The 20627-nt window shown below is 41.0% G+C and overlaps 1 protein-coding gene and 1 long non-coding RNA gene across 2 annotated transcripts in view; one reads left to right on the forward strand and one right to left on the reverse strand.

Annotated features, from left to right (window-relative positions):
- Positions 1-452: 452 nt before the first annotated feature.
- Positions 453-1989, reverse strand: LOC142361091 (uncharacterized). The gene is made up of 2 exons (XR_012763623.1): positions 1496-1989; positions 453-1417 (listed from the first exon to the last, which is right to left on the reverse strand). It is a non-coding gene; the product is annotated as an uncharacterized LOC142361091 (long non-coding RNA).
- A 68-nt stretch (positions 1990-2057) lies between these two features.
- ARHGAP42 (Rho GTPase activating protein 42) overlaps positions 2058-20627 on the forward strand; it is a 174652-nt gene continuing 156082 nt past the window's right edge. The window contains exon 1 of the mRNA XM_075417838.1: positions 2058-2542. Coding sequence (XP_075273953.1) covers positions 2389-2542 — 154 coding nt within the window. The 5' untranslated portion in view covers positions 2058-2388. The remainder of the gene's footprint in view (positions 2543-20627) is intronic.

Here is a 20627-nt window from a genome sequence, read left to right on the forward strand (position 1 = left end):
GTTGCTGAGTACACTATTAGTTTTGGGCTCATTACTATTGCCACTCATGATCCTGATACCAAAAGCAGCAATGTGGTTCTGGAACTTCTGAAGATGAGAACATTATACGGTAAGAAATGAGTCATCTTGATTACCAGAATAATTGCTCTGAACTAAAATGCTAAGTATATGTTTTTGGGACTACCAAAAATTTCTCCTCTAACTTCGGAATCTGCTGGTTGAAAACAGAGGAGAAGAAAGATCTAAGTGACTTAGTGAAGTCACAAAAATAATTTGGCCAGGAAATAAACAAATACAATCTTCATCATAGGTGGTTCTAGTGCAGTAGCGCAGTCATTATCATGGCTGAACAAGGTCTTGCATATAATTTCAGTAAACCACGATCAAGTATGATGAAATCAAACCTAAAGAGATCTAGGCAAGAACTATGAGAATGAGGAAGGAAACTGGTATTTTATTTTACAACAGAAAGCTGATTTATTTAGCTCTTGTGTGGGAGGCTCAGAGATGACAATATTGCATTCTAGAACTACATCAAAGAGTAAACATGGTGGAAGACAAAGAATCTTTTCAGCTATGGACAACACTGAAAGAAGAACAACTGTTGCTAAAATCACCCTATGAATATATTTAGGCTGAAAATGAGGTTTTTAATAATCAGAACAATCCTATTTGGAACATCCTTCCAGTAGTTCAACTGGATTTTAAATGAGGTTTACCAGTTTACAAGCGAGATTACATGCTGCCGCCTGAAAAAGCAAGGAAAGAAACTTGTTAACCCAACAGTCCATTCCACTCTTATTCTTCGTATCATTAGAAAAAGAATTTGTCTCAGGCAACATGCTGACGAGTAGAGTTTTGGGATCACTGTTAATTAGAAGAGTCTTCAGTGGGTCTATTAGTATCAACATTGACAGCTAGCTCAGAGATTGTCCTGTGGGCAGGGAGTCTCAGCCTTGCAAAACCAGAGAATTATTATTTCTTTCACATTAATAAATTCTGCAGGCCATATGGTTAGAAATTACAGCCTCTTTTCTGCACTTCTGACACTCACAAAAATCTACTCTGAAAACAAAGAAGTGAGTTTTGACGATTGGTTAAGACAGGTGAAAAACACAAATTGTGTCAAAGACCTACAACACGCAACAGCTTTGAGCCTTCCCCCACTTTCGAGTTAAACTGTAAATATGGAGACTGTGAACGATGCGGTAGCAGCAGTGTGTGCACAGCTAAGACAGCAGCATCACCGTGTTCTTGAAAGCTACTTTTGGCAAGCTGTGGACTGTCCTGAAGTACAATTAACTTTATGTCCAGTCTTGATGGCTGTTCCCAATGGAGCTATTGCTGACTCGAAGGTGTGTTTACAGACAGCTCTCCTCAAACCCAGAAGGTACACTTGTATGCTGACAGGCCAAGTCTGGAAAAAACGCTCCAAATAAACATGCAAGAATTATCCAGAATGCTTCTGTTTACTGAGACAAACCCACTCACGTACTTGGAAAAACAGCTTTGCTGTAGTAACCAGGCTTGCAGCTTCCTGATGCTCCTCTTCAGGGTGGGTTTGGCTTAGCTCTATCCCCTCGCAGCAACCAAGTGCCATGGCGGAACGTGGACGTTCCCATCTTTTTGCATCTCCTTGGTCTCCTCCTCTGTGCCTCGCCGCTCTCTCCCCTCGCTGCCCACCTCCCCCGGAGCCGTGCCCCGCCACAGGCACGGCCGTGCGGAGCTGCCCTGGAAGACCCCCCGGCTGCCTCAGGCCCCAGCGCCCGGCGCTCCGCCAGCTGCGCCCGGCGATGCCCGGCTGGCAGCTCCCGCCCCACGGCGAAGTCGGGCCGGCCTCCTCCGAGCCTCCCTGCCGCTGAGGGGGGTTCTCCTCACCCGCCCCGGGTAACGGAGGAGGCGAGCGCCTGCCCTCACCGGGCCGAGGGGCCTCACCCCGAGCCGGGCCGGGCCAGGCCAGGCCGAGGCGAGGCCCGGGCGCGCCACCGTCGGGCAGAGCGCGGAAGGGGCGGCGGCCGGCGAGGGGCGGGCGCTGGCGGGGCCGCAGCGTGCCGCGGCGGGAGGAGAGCTTCCTCGGCCGGGCCGGGGGAGGTTGAGAACGAAGTTAGGGCCGGGCGGAGAGGAAGAGGGAGCGCTGCCGGAAGCGGCGGAGCCGCTGGGAGCTCGCGGTGCGCCGCGGGCAGCATGTAGCTGGGTGACAGCGACCGGAGCGCGCCGCCTCCGCCGCCAGCGGCCGTCTGCCTCCCCGCCGGGCGCTGAGGGGGCAGGGGCGGCGGGTCGGGAGCCTCTGCGGGGAGGCGGAGGGGGCAGCCGCGCCTCGCCGCTCCCCGCGCTTTCCCCTGTGCCCTCGGCGCCGTCTCTCGGCGCGGCCCTCCCGCCGCCGCTGCCATGGGGCTGCCGACGCTGGAGTTCAGCGACTCCTACTTGGACAGCCCGGATTTCAGGGAGCGCCTGAAGTGTCACGAGATCGAGCTGGAGAGGACGAACAAGTTCATCAAGGAGCTCATTAAGGACGGCAGCCTGCTCATCGGGGCCCTGCGGAGTGAGTCGGGCGGCGGGGAGCCGGGGGAGCCAGGCGGCAGGAGAGAGAGGGGGCTTCTTTTGTTTGAATGGGCGGCGGGAGCGGGCTCCCCTGCCGGCAGCCGCCGAGAAGCGCCTGGTCAGCCTTCCCCGCCGCTCTGCCGCGCCCGCGGCCGGGCTGGGTGGGCGTCCCGGGGGAGCGGGGGCGGCGCGGGGCCCTGCCCCGGCCCGCGTGCCCGGCCGCGCCCGCCCTCCCGGCGGGGACAGCGGGCCGGGGGCGGTGGTCCCGCCCGGGGGGGGGGCGAAGAGCCCTGCGTCGGGCTTGGTGGGGGGAGCTGAGAGCCGCCTCTGCGGTGCCAGTGGGACGCTGGGTGCCACTGGGGCAGCTTTAGGTAACGGGGATGTTCGTGAGAAAGGGGCGAAGCGAAGCACTGAAGTGAATTTGCGTGGAGAGAGTTTATATTTCCCCCCGTCTTTCCGTAGTGGGTTAACTTTCATGCGTTTTGGGAGATTATGGAAGCAGAGATAAGGATGAACAGTTTCGTTCTTTTAAAGCTCAGCTAGCTGAGCGCTGACGGCTGCCCGGGGCGTGAAAAGGGCTCTCAGGCTTCGAAGAGCGTGAAGTGAAAACCAGGTTGGCGTCAGCATTGCTAGGCTCAGCTGGCCCTCCTCTCCTGTGTCTCCTGGCCACCTACTGCTTGCCTTTAAGTGACTCTGGATCTCTCTTACTTGTTGCCCAAGAACTTTCCTTCAGGTAGAGCAGAGAAGTAACTTACAGCCTGTCGTGCTGCCACAGGAGATGTTCAAGGAGAAGAATCACTTTAATCCTTAAAGCTGTCTGCCACATTGACACGTTACGCTGGTTTCTGTAGGGTGAAAGGTAGCAGTATTGCTCTTCGTGTGGACAGGGAACAGGTGTTACAATGAGCTCCGTTGCTCTGAAGAAACCTAACTGCTGCTGAGCCTGGAGTCTAAACGCAGAGTTTGTCTCTTTACCCAGGATAGGAGGTCAAATTGTGACGATTTTGTTTGGCCAACAGTAGGACTGAATGTTAATTGTACTTGTGCATGCATCAACTGTATACAATTTAATTATAGCATTGCATTTACATAAAGCAGATACTGTCTTTTTGAGACTTTTTTTCCATGTAAGTGCATGTATTTCTGGACACTTATCTGGTTTAGGGAATAGCTGGATACAAATCTAGCATCTTACATGAATTTGTGTTAATTTCAATAAATTCCAGTATCCATGCCCACAGAATGCAAGAAGATAGAATACATAGGTATACATAATGTGTATATATATATAGATAGATAAAAACTCAATGGTACATTTTTGTTTCCAGAGCAAAAAAGTTTGGTTTTCAGTTGTACTTTAGGTCTTTCGCTTTGCTGAAAAGCTTTCTCCATAAAACAGGAAGTTTGAGATTGTGTTAAGTAGTAAAAATGTAAGTTTAGTGAAAACTTACGATTACACATCTGGTGCTGTAAGGTGGTGTGCACAAGCAGTAATGACAGGTTAGGGTACCACATGGGTACGTTTTTGACCTGGACTAGCACTGGAAATTGACTGCTTTTTGTTCCCGATCAAATACGAACAAATACAACTTTTTTCTTAAGTTGTCAAAGTCAGACTGCTGTAGAAGGAATATGGTTCTTGAGAAGTAATTTAGACCTTGATTCTGAAGTGAGTAATCCCATTATTTTTGTGAAGAATACTTGTGAGTCCTTTCTAGATTTAGACCCTATATCTACATGTTTAACAATTCACTCTTCAAGGAGAAGCAATATTTGTCTCAAGTAATGACTACTCAACTTGCAAGTTCTCCTGATTTTTAAAACTTTTTAGTTCAAATGTTACTGTGTTTGACACAATGCTTATTGTATTCTATGTGCAACTTTAAATACTGTGTGCTATAGTGTCTTTTAGCCTTAGGAAAATAAGGTCTGCTCTGGCATAGTAAGAAATACTTCTCCTTTTTTCATTTCAAATCCCTCAGTTTCGTGACCATGCCTTCCACAGAATACTGCCTCAGTCCCTGTGCTAGGTCAGCTGGGGAAAAGTCTGGATTTTTCTCAGCAAAATAGAAATCCTGTCTTTGTACTGTACAGACTCTGGGGTAGATGCTGCAAGGACAGTGTACCTCCTATGGCAAGTAGCACTACTGTAGGTTTCCTAGAGTAGAGAACTTTGGACTCGTTAAAGCACACTAGCTACTCCTACTCAGCTTTAAAATAAGTGGAGTGTAAAATGCTTGGTTTTTTAGTTGTCTTTGAAAATCAAATCAAACTGTGGAGTAAGTAGTTGCTGTAAGTGATGAACTCCCATGATTTGATATTTGAATATTTAATAACCTACAAGCCCTGGAGAACAACCAGCATTATTTACCATGTTTTATCTATTTAGGTGATCTAGGATTTTTCTTTACATGTAATTTTGGAGGATCAGTTCTGCTGGGGGGAAAAGTCCGGACTGTGCTGCAGAGCTTCGGTGGAAATGAGTTTTGGAACATGTCCTTCCTTACCATGTTTAGAGAAGAGATAGTGAAGCTGACTTAATGTAGTTAGAAAATACTATAATCTTTTAAAGTTGCCTAAACATAAGATGTTGTATGAAACTACAGTATGTGCATAGTTTTTCAAATGGAATTAAACTTCTGTATTACAAAAGTTACAAGATATTGATCTGTGCACAATCCAGTATCTAAGAAGTTACTGTAAAAATACAATGTTTATGAATACCTGACAAAAGATTGCACATAAATTGAAGGTGGAACAAATATGTTTAATGTAGTATGCAAACATTTTGCATTTTAATTATTTGAGTGGTCCCAAGTTAAGGTCAGACTTTATTTTAATGTGGTTTTGTTACGTTCATTCTGAAGAATTCTGCTTTCCAAAATAGTATGTAGAACTGTAATAATGTGCTCTGAGAAGCAGCAGTTGACTATTGTGAATGCAGCGAGAGCTGATAGTGTTAGGACTGATGTCAAATCCTCAGCAGGCTTTTGCTAGTGTTTTTTTGCACTGTTCCCTGCTCTTTCTAAATTCTGTAAGCCTCTGGGAGTATCCTAGAGGAGCACGGATTATATGGTCGAGTTCAGTTAGGTGTTGGCATCACATTTGAATGGCCATTGTGCCTCCTTCAGCCTTGTCCTACAATTGGTATTTGCAGTGAGAGACTACATTTTCAAATCAACTGAAGTACTAAATACATCATTATGTCTTGAAAGGCTTAGTTTATGTGTAGAATAGATGTTCCTATTATATTAAAAGGTTATCTTTCACCAGAGATTTAACTCTGTGTGTAGGCACAGTTAAGTAGAACCATATTGTTTTCTTTGTGCACCTGGAGGAGGGTTTCTTTGTTGTTAACTTACGAATTAGAAAGAAAAAAAACTTTTTAGAAAAAACAATCTCGTGGTAAAACTGGGCTTCTTGATTGTTAGGTAACTGTTGATTTCATAACTTCTTTGGGCACCTAATTTAATAGATCTTCCAGATACAAGTTTAAAGTGCATATGCTTAAATACTTGATGTAGCGAGGTCTGACTGTAGCTGGACTCCTGAAGCAGAATTGAAATTTTCCCTTCTCATTGATTCCAACTTGTTTTCAGTTAAAACATCAAGTCTGTTTTTCTTGTACTTTTTGCCAGTGGTGTACTTCATAATTGCTTTCTTAGTTGCCTTGTGAAAAAGCAACGTGGTCTAGGGCATTATCATATAGGTTATATAGGAAATTTCATCATACAATACTTGTGTGCTTTTGATTTCCATAATAGGCCTACTGTTCTGCCAAAGTTAATGGACTTATTGCTGTGCAGAAGCCTTCAGTTTTTCCCTCTGATTTTTGAAGCCATTCTCTCCATCTGAAGTCCTTTTTTAGCAACAAGTTCATGTATTCAAAGATGAGAACTACATAGGTTTTGGTTTAAATGGCGGAAAATTCAGTGGATTTGCAGCTGTTTTAGGTAATATTATACCTTTTAAAATGTTTTAATATGATGCAAACAGTAATGCAGAGCCGTGGTGTAAATAAGGTTTAACAGGTATCTTTAGGAATTTGTAATTTAGTAACAATCATTAGTAGTTTTATTTTACTGCTTGACACATGGAGAAACACTGAAACGGGCACAAGATGGAAATACCATCTTTTGTGGGGGGATGTAAGTGGGTATTTTTTACCAGGGTTTTATAGAAATTCCACACATAAGAGACTGTCTTGAAACTGTTTTGACATACAGTTTTCAGGGATTATTTTCTTCTCTCATAAACCTAATTATAAAAATACAGCAATGAACCTGGCTATATATATGGAAATTTTGAGGATTAGCTGGCTGGAAAAAATATAAAGGACAAAATTATATCATAAGAACCTATGATCTTGTTGTCTCTCTTGGGAATTTTTTTCATGTAAGAAGCCTCCCTTTGTATCTTTCCAGAGAGATGCATTTTCCCAGATATCTTGGCCTCACATATTTTCCTGAGATTATATCTTTACAATGTCTTTTCCAGATTCTAACTGGAGTAGGACTGAGTTCACTGAATAATAACCACTGAAGTTTTGTAGAAAGCATTCTTTTTTATTAATTTAGACTCTAAGTAAAACAACTGATTCTTCATATTCCCTATGTGATACTATGATGGTGAACATGGAATTATACAAGTATAGCTTCCTAGTAAGAATTTCAGAAATAACTCGTATTGCCTTTGAAAATGGGTTGATTTTAGTTGCTTTAGTCATATAACAGAAAAATGCGTAACTTGCCTATCACGTTAGGGTTGGGTGAGAGGCAGGGCATTACAACAGGTTATGTTTCTTAGTCTCTAAATAAATTATTCCCTTACCAATGGGGAAAAAAGTTTCCCACTAAAAGGGAGTTGAAACTTAGTAATTAGCATTCATGTTTTGAAGTCATCTGCTCCCTGGCTGTTCTGTTACTTCTGACAGGCGTTTGTACTGTCCTGCTCAGCTCCTGCTGATGTCTGAGTTACCTGTGCACGTAATTTTCAAAACCAGTTCCAACAGCGTTCAGCCTTTCACGCAAAGATACCAACGATAAGCTGGTTCCTGGCCAGACCAGGAGCATTATTGCTTCCTCTAGTGTTTAAAGCAGCTGCAGTCTGTATCATATTATCTTCAGCCATATCTATATGGAGAAAACAAGTACTAGTATGCAGTGGACTGTAACAGAGCACAGTATTTTCTGTCCATCGCATGATGTTTCATTTTGAACCAAGAATCCATGCAAGTGAATTTCCATGCTGTCATTAATGACTACGGTGTTAATAAAGTGCTTGGATGACTCCATATGGGTGTTCTTATGCCTTAATATTGAAATGGGTATTCTACAGAGAAATTTTGTAATTGGGTGATGTCAGGTTACCAGAGGAGTGGGGTTGAGTTTCAGATGCCATGTGAAATGATGTCTCTGCTTTAAGAAAATATTGTGCAATTTTTTTAAATTAGAATTTTCAAACTTCTAAACTCATTTCTGAAAAGGTCAAATTTAATATGTTTCTTAATGGGCCAGTTGGCTTCTTGTCTACTACATGCTTCGTTTGCTATGAATAAGATAAATGAATTCCATTAATAAAAGACCAGCTGCTTTGTGAATATTGTCTTTACTACAATGGAAAATATGATGCTGTGGTCACTGAACTTACACAGATCTCTTGGGTTTTCGTGGGCAGAAGTACGACAGCAACTTGCAGTTTCCTGTAATAGTAAATAACTTCATATTCATCCTCTGTGAAAAATACAGAGGACAATACAGTCCTTGTTTCTACTGAATGATTTGCTATGTCTTTGCCTTTCTGTTTTTTTTCCTTTAGTCTCAAAACTGTAATTATAAATAAATTTGGAATATGGGAGAATTGGATATTTAAGGGTATCGTGAATTTCTTTTGTTAAATCCAATCTCCTGCTAGTGTTACATCCTGTAATCCCTACTTGTCAAACTCCATTTTAAGAACAGTTTTTATCCTTACTATTTCTGCTAGAAGGCCATTCTAGAACCTTGTTACTCTGTGGGTTGAGTAACTAATTAAAAATGAATTTAATCTGGAAATTCAAACTTGTTTATGCTCATTTTCATTTCACTCAACATTTCTGCGCTGTTGTTTACTTGGATTTACTTGGGGAATAATCACATCCTTTTGCTAGACTGAACAAACTGTTCTGATCCTCTCTCCTAAGAGCTTCTCTGGTTTCCTGGTCATTTTAGTTAACTCTTTTCTAAGCCTTTTTGAATTTGTTTTTAAATGTTCAGGAAGTTAGAAGTAAAATTTGGCAAACAAAAGTATATAATAATGTCCACAAGTTTGATCATTGCTCATCCTATTCTGTGAGAACATCAGTCATTAAATTAAATCAATGTTTATGGTCTTCTTTTGACTACATGATGCTACAGATTCCTCACGTGTATGATGAAAGGTGAAAAAGTCTCAGGATATTATAAGCAGTGGCAATGAAGTAAATAATAAACTGAAGAAAAATAGCTTGGCCTGCTTCCATATTAATATGAGATTGAAGTACTGTTGGATAGTAATCTAACCTCCCATTGGCACCCTGTGAAGTGCAAATAACTTTAATTAGAAAGATAGTATATTTCACAGCACGTTGTTAACTATGGGCTATGTTACAGTATGGTTTTTCAAATCAGTTGGAAGTTATCAACTTCAGTTGCTTCCCTGTCCTGAATTATGCAAACTTGTGTTTCACAGGACATCAACAGCTTAAACAACGCGGTGGTGCTGCGGTGTTGTTGTGCCTAGTATAATTCAGGCATGGGAAGATAGTATGGAAGTTCGTATGTGTCTTCAGAAGTCTTATCTCCTTGTGCCTTAATATTTGAAGCAGGATACAAGGTGCTGCGATGCCTAGGACATATAGTTGCTTCTACCACTGAGGTTACTTGATATTTTTCAGGCTGCTTAAAAAAGGGGTTTGTATGTCAGGTGTGTATTATATGTCTGTTTGCAAAGATGCTCTTCTGTTCGCTGAGAGGTATCACACGAAGGGAAGTAGGTATCACCAATAAGATTATTTTTCTTCTGTAAAGAGCCTTGAAGTCCAATAAACATATGCAAATTAAACCGGTAACAATAAGAAGAATCAATGTGATTTGATCCTGTAGAATTACAAGGACAAATAAGCTTTTTATTTTAATTATTCTTTGACTTTTGTGCTTTAGCAAAATCTTTATTTCTTCCTTTGGTTTCCTGTAGGTGAGGACACCTCAAACTTATTTTTTCTCTTTTCTCCCCCTTTCTTTTTTCTTTCCCCTCTCTTTCCCTCCTTTTCATAGATGAGAGCCCAGTGTTCTGTGTCAATAATGCCTCCCTGCTCTGTGGTAGCAGCCACTTTCTCCCAAAGTCAGGGTGGAAATGTTAAATTGGATTGGTCTCAACATGAATCCTCGAATAATATCTAACAATGACATTTCTCTTTCTGGGTGTTTGCAGCAAAACTTTTCCCTAGTTGCTTCTTATCTATATAGCTTCTGTGTAAGTTCTCGTCTTCTCCACCTTAATTATTAAACTGCCATTGTAGCTTGGTGTCATGTGCTTAACTGGTGACTAGTTGATTAGATCTATTGTGGTTTTGTTTTTTTAAATAAACAAATCTTTCACCTTGTGTAAGAAAGATAGCCACTGATCTGATGCAGTTTGCCTTTGATAAATCTGTGTTGCCTTTTACCCTATTTTCTGTCAATTTCTAAGCTTTTAATTGTTCTTTCCTTCAAACAGCATTCTAAATAATTGCTTCATTTTAAGGTCAACCTAATGGAGCGTTCACGTTGGATCATTATCTTTTTTTCTTTAATAGAGGTGTATATTTGCTATGTTATGAGGGCAGACTCCTTAATTTGGTCAAATTAAAAGATCTTGGGTACCAAGTCTTGTGCTTTCATGTGTTCGAGTTTCAGTGTTAAATTGTCTCTGTCTTAACCCCTGCTTGGGTTTATGGAGCTCTTTCTTATTTGTGTGATAGTATGATAATTTTGCATTTTTATTGTACTCATTCATATTAATTTCTTTTGCTTTTTTCACATTGGTAGCATTGTCAAAAATTGAGGTTGAATGTTAGTTTTACTTTGGATCATACTTTAGTAGGCCGTGTCTGTGTCATCTTTACTGTGCATTGGCCTTCTCTGCTCTGTGTTCCCTTTTGGCTTTGATAAATTAAAAAGCTGTTTCTCCTTACGTTCTAAATTCTACTTTGGTTTGACTGCACAAAATGATGGTTTTCTAAGTATTAGCGTGTTTTAAAGTATCCTGAATTAGGCTGAAACTGCCCAGTGTCTGACGAGAGTGCATAGGCTTTACTTGCGGCTGTAGGAGTGCCACAGCAGCACACTGGTAGCTGATGTAGCTCTTGTGCTGTTGGAGTTCCATGAGTTTCTGGTACCAAACCTGGTTATCTTAACTTTGTAAAATACATGAATATACAGGTATAGTTGAATACTGATTCCAATCCCTATCACCCTCTGGCCAGTCCACAATTCTCTACTTGCACCTCCGTATCATTTCTTTGGGTTATCCCTGGTTTCACTGTGTTTTATGCAGTTGTTGTGCTTGTAACTAACATGAAAATTCAAGGTAACTCATGTTGTACCTTTGCAGTTTGTCCGTATATGGTCACATCTAAATTCAGGTTCCCTTAATTACTTGGATCTTGCTTTTCTGAAATAGGGAACTCTTGTTACAGACTTCTTTCTTTTCCTTATTCCTCTGTTTAATTTTAAACTGAATGAGTGTATGATTACTTACGTAATTTTGTCAGACAGGTTTTTGCCAAGTTACATATTCATTAAACTTACCACAGTCTAGGCCAGTCCCTTACCAAACAAACCCATGTAGGAAGGAAGGCTCATGGTCTACCAGGTGAATTGGGGTGTGAATTTGCTTTTTTCCTCCTCTACTGCAGAACTATGGTCATAGGTGTTGCCTACTGGATGTCACACTAGCTGTGTAGTGATGCTGAATTCTTGTATCTCGTATTCTAGCACCTCCATCTCTGCCCTCTCCTGTGAAGAGTGATAGAGCTGTTTGGCAGTTCTCCCAGAATTTCTGACCAAAGAGGGTTGCTGGAAAGTATCTGTCTGAAGCAGCATTTTGCTCTGTAGTTCTAAGCCAGCTGTACTAGTAAACAAACAAACAGAAAAACTCCAGAGCCTGCCCCTTCTTTTTTTTCCCCACTTTCAGACCTTCTTTCCACCGCTTTCTGTCCTGTAAGTGGTATTAGCATTGCTATTTGCTTAGCTGGGTGCTCTACTGGATCAGGGAGCTAAACTAACTGCTAATCTTTGCTGAATAATTTTCCATGTGTCCCAGTTTCACAGTTTGGTTCATTATGCAGCTGTGGAAGTGCTCATCCTGGCAGAGCACAAGGGAACCTGGGAATGGAAGCAATTATGGAAGTTGGTGGGTAGGGGAAAGAATAGGGGCAGGACATTAAATTATTGTTTGATGGCAGTGACAGCTTAATTGCACGTCAACCTATAGCCAAAGTAAATGTACAATTTTCCAGTAATGGCTAAGTCACATTTGTCTTATCTTCTGTAATAATCTTATGCTTTAGGAGCTAAAGAAGTGTGAGTTCTGAGCTTCTTGTGGTGAGTTGACCTTGTCTGGCTTCCAGATGCCCACCCAGCAACTCTCTCACTGCCCCTCCTCAGCAGGACAGGGGAAGAAAATAAGATTAAAAACTCTTGAATTGAGACAAAGACAGGGAAATTACTTACCAATTATCATTGCGGGCAAAACAGTTTAGACTTGGGTAAATTAATTTAATGCCAATTAATAACAGAGTAGAATAATGAGAAATAAAACCACAGCTAAAACCACCTTCCCCCCACCCCTCCCTTCTTCCCAGGCTCAACTTCACTCCTAACTCTTCTACCTCTTTCACTTGATCACCGCAGGTGGATGGGGACTGGGGGTTGCCGTCCGTCCACAACATTTCATCTCTGCCACTCCTTTCTCTTCACACTCTTCCAGTACTCCAGCGTGGGGTCCTTCCCACAGGTTAGAGTCCACTAAATGATCCAGCATGAGTCATTTCCACAGGGTGCAGTCCTTCAGGAACAGACTGCTCCAGTGTGGGTTCTCCACATGCCACAGCTCCTGCCAGCAAACCTGCTCCTGCAAGTGCTCTGCTCCACAGGTCCCAGTTCCTGCCAGGAGCCTCCTCCTCCATGGGCTCTCCATGGGCTGCAGCTTCCTTCAGGGCACATCCACGTGCTGTGGCGTGGGGTCCTCCATGGGCTGCAGGGTGGATATCTGCTCCAGCGTAGTCCTCCACAGGCTGCAGGTCGATGACCTGCTTCCCCATGGTCTTCTCCACAGGCTACAGGAGAATCTTTGCTTCAGTGCCTGGAGCACCTCTTCCCCTCCTTCTTCTCTGACCTTGGTGTTTGCAGAGCTCTTGCTTTCCTGTTTTCTCACTCCCCTCTACCCCAGCTGCTGCACAATGTTTTTTAACCTTTCTTAAATATGTTATCATGGAGGTGCCCCCGGTTTCAATGATGGGCTCAGCTTTCGGCAGTGGCGACTCCATGGCTGGCACCATCTGTGTCTGACCAGGGGTCAGGTCGTTACGTCTTCTCATAGAAGCCACCACTGCAGCCGTCCTCCTCCGCTACTGGAACCTTGCCATGTAAACCCCATAGAGCTCTTCTCCAAGTGCTTCCAGTACTTCTGTCTTTGGAAGAGACACTTTTTGGTTCCTCTTCATACAATCAGCTGCCATCCAGACATCTGATGACCGTTTGAGAATTGTTTTGTCGGTGGTGGTGGGGAGAAGTGAATTTGTGAAGGGAAAGGCACAGGGGAATGAATTATTTAAAAGCTGCTAAGTCTTGTTAAGTCTTTTATTATAAATCATAGATGAGGTGGGCACTCAGGTGACCTGTTTACTTTTCTATTAAGGTTGTAATTTTTTATGACGACTTTGTCTTGCTTTGTGCAAAAAATACCAGGGCAAGAACCTGGTTTCTTCTAGAAAATTATCAAATATAAAAATAGTCTTCACTCTTCTTCCTCAAGTCCCCACCCTTGCCCCTGTCTGACTGCCATGCAGAAAGAGCACAGAGTCTTGGTAAAAGACATTTTCTTTTTGAGTCAACTAAGTTCTTTGATTGCTAATTGGAAGTGCACAAGAAGGGATAACTGGCTGAATTTTAACATTTTTTCTGCTGTAATAGTTTGATTCATTTCAAGAGGTGGCCAAAAGTCAGTGTAAATGTGTGTGGATCAGTTCTTAAAAGTGCAGGTCATATTTAAATGAAGAACAGACAGACTTTACAATGTTCTGGTTGTGCGTGTTGGTGTTCAAAAGCCTTCCTAGATTACTGATGCAATCATGGCCTTAGGAATGTTGCAACTGCGCCACTCATAAAGTTTACATTTCACTTTATGTCCATTCCTTGCATCTTCTCACCCCTTTCTGTCCTACCTTATTTGGGTTTGACCTTTTGTTTGTGAATGATGAGATGAGAGGAGGGAGGGAGAACTCAAGAACTCTGCTTCCTCGGGAGGTACTATTTGTATAAACTGTTATTTTAAAGCCCTGAATGTTTTCGAGGCTTATTAACAGTTGTTAGTCAGCACCTTCAAGAGTTGGGGATGGGCATTTCTCAGTATCTTATGGGTTGGATTCTCCATCTGAGTTGTGGTTTGAGGAGCCAGACAGTGGAAACCAGGCAGAGGTCCAATAGTTCCGTACAGACGTGAGGAAAAGAACTGCTACCTTCCATTGGGAACAGATCCAGTTAAACATGGCTTGGTTTAAGCCACAGCAAAGTATGTGGGGTTAAAATAATATTTAGAAATATTAATTTTTTATTAACCATGTGTACATACTTTTACTGAAATGTAATATGGCTAGTACTAGGGGTTGTTCCGTTCCGCCCCCCCCCAAAAAAAAAAATATTGCGCAGTTTTGTAAGCATGATGAATGCCTGAAAGAGATGTTTTTTGACTCGTATGTATATATATGTATATTGTACAGATTGGATATTAGGAGATGTCACCTTAATTTCATAAATATGTTGATGTTATTCAGTACAACTGAAGTAGCAAGGAAGTGAATGCACTTCAGCTTCTCAGCATAGTTTCTCCTTGACAACTGCTAGTGCTTTACTCCAGTTTTTGGAGGAATTCTCTTGCTGCTGCTTTTTCTGTTTTTAAAAAGTATGGAGAGACTTCTGTGTTGGAAAACTTGTTTTTCCTTTTGAAGAGTTGAAAATAAAGTTGTTAGAATCACAACAAATGTTACTCTTTGTTGTCCTTGCATATTCTGTTTGGGGACATTTTCAACAAGTCAAGAAATAGTGAATGTGGCATGCACCTACAGGCCAGTTCATACTGACTTTGAAAAGTGGTCGTTTGGTGGAGGAGGAAGGTGAGTATATTTAATAACATGAACATAGTCTGGACATATGAAAATGCTCAAGCTCCTTGGAAAACACAAACAGCATAAAGCATACGTTTTTTGTAGTTGCTTAATCTGAAGAGAAACGTAAAGATTTAGTTCTAGTACAGAAAAGAATCCTGACAGAAAGTTTCTCTAACAGACCAAGGCGTATGAAGATCCAAGTTTTGGCAGAAGCTATACAAATTAAGATTAGAAATATGCATCCGTAAAGTTAGTAAGGTATTTTCTTATGACAGTGATGAACTTGTCATTGCTGGAAACTCTTAAATTGTTTGGATTTTTGCTTTCCCAAGATGCAGTCCCATTCAGTTATACCTGTTGGACTTGAGGTCTTGAAAGTCCTGTACCGTGGTCGCAGGGCTTGTTGATCCCATTGGTTCCTTCTCGCCTTAGAAAGAAATGTTTTCAGTCTACCTTCATGTCTTCAAGTTTACATTGCTTGAATGTATGTGGAACTTTGAGATTTGGGAAGAATACATCCATAAGACATTTTATAGTTTAAAGTTTGTCATATATTAAAATGCTTTCAAGTGAGACCTCAGATGGTTCCTTCTGGTACTCTGATTACTTCGGTGTCATTATTATGTGATTTGAAATGGAGGTGTTATGCTATATTAACCATCTTGAGGGTGGGGGAGGGACCATGGGGATTGGTGTGTGGTGGGGTTTTTTTTGTGGTTTTTTTTCCTTCTTTTCCCTTTCTTAGTTTTGAATACTAGACTGTATGGCTTGTTTTAGTGTTTATACATGCATGTGCAAATATGTATTGAAACAAAACCAAACAGTTTAAGATGGTAATACTACCTTTGTTTCCGTATATGCAGACACTAAATAAATATGTTCGGTTCAAGTTGCTATGCTACAGGTGTGTAAAGATAGCAAAACTAACATTTTTGAAAGATACTTCATGTTAGGAAAGTGGGTTTACGAGCTTAACTTCGTTAGCCTGTTGAGATACAGATTGTCTGAAGTGCTTCAAACACCTTAAAATTCTCATAGTTCTTGTACATACATTGCTTTGTCATCTACTAACATGACTGGTTTAATCAGAAAATAGATCGGAAAATAAATCAGAAAATCAGATACACTGATGTAAAAACACAGAAGTGTGTCTCCAAGCAAATTCTTGTAGGCATAAATGTAAGGCTTGGCAATAGACTTAATGAAGCTTTCTCACAAATACAGTTAGTACGGTTGGCTTTTTGCTGTGTGAGCTTAGAGCTGCTGCGTCTTCATGCTGTTCAAGAGCCTAAGGTCAAATGAGAAATCCAAACCATTTCATTTTATGAAGAGGGGTGTAGGCACAGCGGTACATTTCCTGTTTATGTAGCCAAATCTTCTCTGTATGCTGAGAGATTTCCTGGTACACTCACGCAGGATTTTTGAGTTTGCACTTTAAGCTGTAACTTTTGTTGCTTAGCTCGTTGAAAATGCTGTCATCTGCACCCTGGCCAGTGTGATGCAACTCATTCTCCTATGGAGAGGGGAACTGAGATGATGTTCATCTAAGTCTTGCCACTTTTTGTTTATCCTGAGATTGCGGGATTGAAGATGAAACCATTAAGGCCACGTTTAAATCATTTGTTTAGCGTTTCTTTGTTCAGGTTTCATTAGGAACTGAAAAAAATAGAAGGTTTGTAACAGGTACGATTTCGCCATTCTTTCTCTTGTCCAAGTAAACTTAACCCACAACTTCGCAGGATGCACTCCCTTCCTTTGGTTCCATACAAACTGAAGAACTTCTGATGTTTATATTCTTGTACAATAGTGAGAACTGTACATTATACCACTTTTTCTGTTTCATGCCTTCTCTATGAAGGTTAAAAGTGAGATTGTCCTTATTTATATTGCCACAGAACAGCAATGATGTAATTCTTTGTTCTGTTGATTCAGTTCTTTTACTGTTGTCTCTTAGTGCAAGATATCCCAGATCTCCTTGGGAGTGGTAATCATCTGAAATTTACACCAGTAATGTTGCAAATCACATCTTTTTTTCCACCAGCTTTCTGATGGTTTCCAAATAATTTGTCAGTAAAATATGCATTATGATAGCTGCCACAATACCTGTTGTCATTGGCATTCCAGAGCCTCTTTGGTTTGTCTTCTGTGAGAAGCTACAGTTTTCAATACACCTTGAGACCTTAAAACTATTTTACAGTAAAAACTCACTTTCATGCCTACCATGGCATTTGTCTTGAGGAGTCGGTGTGAAGCACTGAGTACTGTGTTGCTGGATTAAGCATCAGTCTTGCAATATTTTCTTGTATGTTTAATGTACCCAAAGGAATTTAGTGATATTCTAACAAACACTTGTCTTGTCCCTTTGGAAATTAAAATGGTACTTAAAACGAAGATATATTGATACAAGTGGGATGAAAGGCAAGATAGCAGTGTTAATCTTACTAGTGAGCACTGGTGGGTTAGGGGGTGATATTTTAATGGCTTGGTGGAAGGTTTTTGGTTTTGTGTGGGTTGTTTTTTTTTATTTTTAAACTTAGTGATTTAATTTTTTTTTTTTTTTTATTCCCCTTTTGTGGCGTGTGCAGGAGGGGCTGAGTGCAGTGAATACGAACAGGGACTATGAGGTTTTGTACCAGTGAGAGTGGGGGTTTCTGCATATCAGATCCCACATCTGGATTCTTGGCGGATATAAAAATTAAACCAGTTGAATGCCCAATTTTTGCTTTATTCTTGTCTCACTTGTCCCACGGTAAAATAAAGCCTGTGATTTTGAGGGATTTATCTTCTTTAACTTCTGCCCATCTTGGTCTGTATAGATAGAAATTTTATATACCCTGTCTTTTACTGTATATATGCATGTGTTGAGTAATTTAAGCAGCATTTAAGTATTGTGGGGGATTTCATTTCCATTTCAGTTTCTATATGTGGCTTTAGTTGAAAATAAAGAAACATTATTATCTCTAAGTGTGTTAAATACTGTTTTAAAAAGGTTGCTTGAATTTGTTTGCTTTGGGTACTTCTAAAAAGGCATTTTTTAGTGTAGGAGTGGGGTCTTAAGACAGACGATTAGTACTTTTTTAATAAAATAGCATGGAAGGAGTTCAGCATTTTTTTTCTGACGCTAATAGAGTAGTCAGATAATACTTCCTATCAATGCAGGAGAACTTGTCATACTGCTGTCTGTCCAACTGTCCAGCAGAAATTTTGTCATACTGTTTTGTTAAACTTCATTAAAAGTGTGTTGGCTCTTTAAATACGAAGTCTGATACTCCATTAACTCTTATTCATTCCAATGTAAGGACTGTATTTGTGCCTCTCAGAAATTTAGGAGGAAGGATTTATGGTGTTTCTACTATTTGAGAGATCCAGAGCTACTGTGTGGAATTTGGTCTCTCCAAAAGCTACTTTCTTCTTCTAAAAGGATGTCAAGTATCTGGAAAGTTGTTTGTGTTTTTTTAAGCAAACAAACAAAAATCCTTACAGTGATAAGACACAACAGCTTTTCCACTTCTGCAAAACCTGATTGTTTCCCCACAGAACAAATTAATTCAGTCAGTAATTAAATCCTATTATTACTGAAATACCAGTTTCAGATTTTGTGAGGCTGCTTTAGAGATGTGTCAGCATCTCTGCTCTCTCAGCAGAACCATGCCCTGTGCCTTCAGACCTCCAGAACAAAATTGGCCAGTCGGAGGCCCATGCAAAAGTACTTCGCATGTAAAATATGTCAGATGAAGGGAGCCTCAAAATTGCGGTAGCCTTCTGCTAAAGTTCCCCCAGGTGTCCTCAAATAACCCCTTTTCAGAAATGGCCTTATCTAACCTGGATTTGGATGCAGGTGTCCTGTTAGGCTCCACAGCAGTCTGTGACAGGGAGCGGGGAGTTTCACGGTTAAAAGTAACTGCTGCCTGTATGCATTGCCTGTGCTGTTCATGTGGGTTTGGATTTTTCTTTTCTTAAAGACCTTTCTATTCTTTCTTCTTCCTTGCAGGTTTTGTTCCTCAGCTACTCTGAAAAGTTCTAGTCTAGTTAGTTTCTGCTTTTAAATAATCAAATCTCTCCCTCTGGTTGTCCTTTGTCAGCCTTCTTTGTGGCAACTGTGCCCTTTCTGAGATGGATTGACAAGAAACTTTCGAATATTCAAGGTGTCAGTGCATCAAACAATGATATTTTCTGCGTTGTGGTTTCTGTCTCTAATAAGCATTAACATTTTTGACTGCTGCTGATCATTGAGTTGCCATTGTAAAAGAACTATGTACAGCGATTCCAAGATCTTTCTACAGTGTTAAAGCTAATGTAAATCTCATCACTATGTGGATGCAATTGAGATTATTTTTTTCCACGTACATTAGTGCATGCTTCCTACATTTCATTTTCCTCCATCTTTGTACCTCCCTGACATTTAAGGTTGTAACATCCTTCTGCTGCTTTTCAAGAAAGGAAAAAATGGAAGCTGATTATAAACATCTATATCAGCAGCAAGATACGTTACTCAATGTTAACACCATTTTTCCAATCTGATCTCCAGAGTTTTTTGATGGTTCTGATAAATAGTAAGGCTCCTTCGAGATCCAGAAGGGAATTACTTGGCAGGAAAGAGAAATGCCAATAGTGATAATACAGAAAAATGTGATTCTGTTATAAGAAGCTGCAATCGAGTTAAGTACTTGTTGCTGCCTTCATGCACTGGCAGTTGCGAAACCAGTTTGGTAGGTCTATCCTGTGAGATTCCAGATCATTAAATATTTTACTGGCCTAAAGCCCACATCCTCCTGTGTTTCTTTCGAGACGAATACTCTCACTCAGCTGGAATATTTGTTGTGTTCATTACTTAGCGGAACTCAGTCTTTAAGAGAAGAGTCTTCTGCAGCCTTCCCCACAGCTCTACAACTGCCCTACCTTCATCCTTAAATTAGTTTTGTCTGGATTGTAAAATACACCAGGAATATATAGGTTGCTAATGAAATTTTCAGGAATATGGAGGAACAAGAGCTGTAAGCTCTTGAATTCTTGCTGGAATGGGACTTTCAGAAATATGCATCTGTGTACTTGAAAAGCTGTTGTGCGAGCACCCCTTAGTATTGCTTTTTGTTGTTTTCTTTTTTTTTTTTCCATCCAGCTCAGTTATGTCCATGTCAGAGAACAGCATTTGTTAATGTCTTATTAGTTTGACTGGTTCTGATAGTGTGAGGTTGGGATTTTTTGTTTTGTCTGTGAGTAGAAGCGCTTCCCGACAGTACCAATTTCAATGTGTGAAGTATTTCAGGGGAAGTTGTGTGGGATCTTTTTGGAGCTGTTGTCAACCATGTCTTTTGCTGAATGTGAGTGTGAGAGGTCTAGGCAGCCATCTTTCTCCTGTTGTTATGTACTACTGGTCAAAATCCTATATTGAAATAAATAACCCTAACTGCTTTAGAGGCCCTTGGCTTTTGAATTGTTTCTTTTTCCATAATAACCCATAGATAGAATGCTTTTGTTTTCCCTTTTCTTTTTTTTCTTTTTTCCTTTTTTTTTTTCCCCCAGTAGCTTAATCAAGCTTGAGAGTGTCTTGTTAGCTGTTTGGAAGTGTTTGAAAGGATAACATTAAGGGATGAGTGACTTTGGAGTTGTTAGTCTGTGTTGTCTGAAGGATCTTTCTCCTTACAATATAATGATTAATTTTTTATTAAACTCAGCTCCACAGTAGGGGCTGTCTACTCTC

This window comes from Opisthocomus hoazin, chromosome 1, assembly GCF_030867145.1.
Source record: "Opisthocomus hoazin isolate bOpiHoa1 chromosome 1, bOpiHoa1.hap1, whole genome shotgun sequence".
In the NCBI taxonomy this organism is placed as follows: Eukaryota; Metazoa; Chordata; class Aves; order Opisthocomiformes; family Opisthocomidae; genus Opisthocomus; species Opisthocomus hoazin.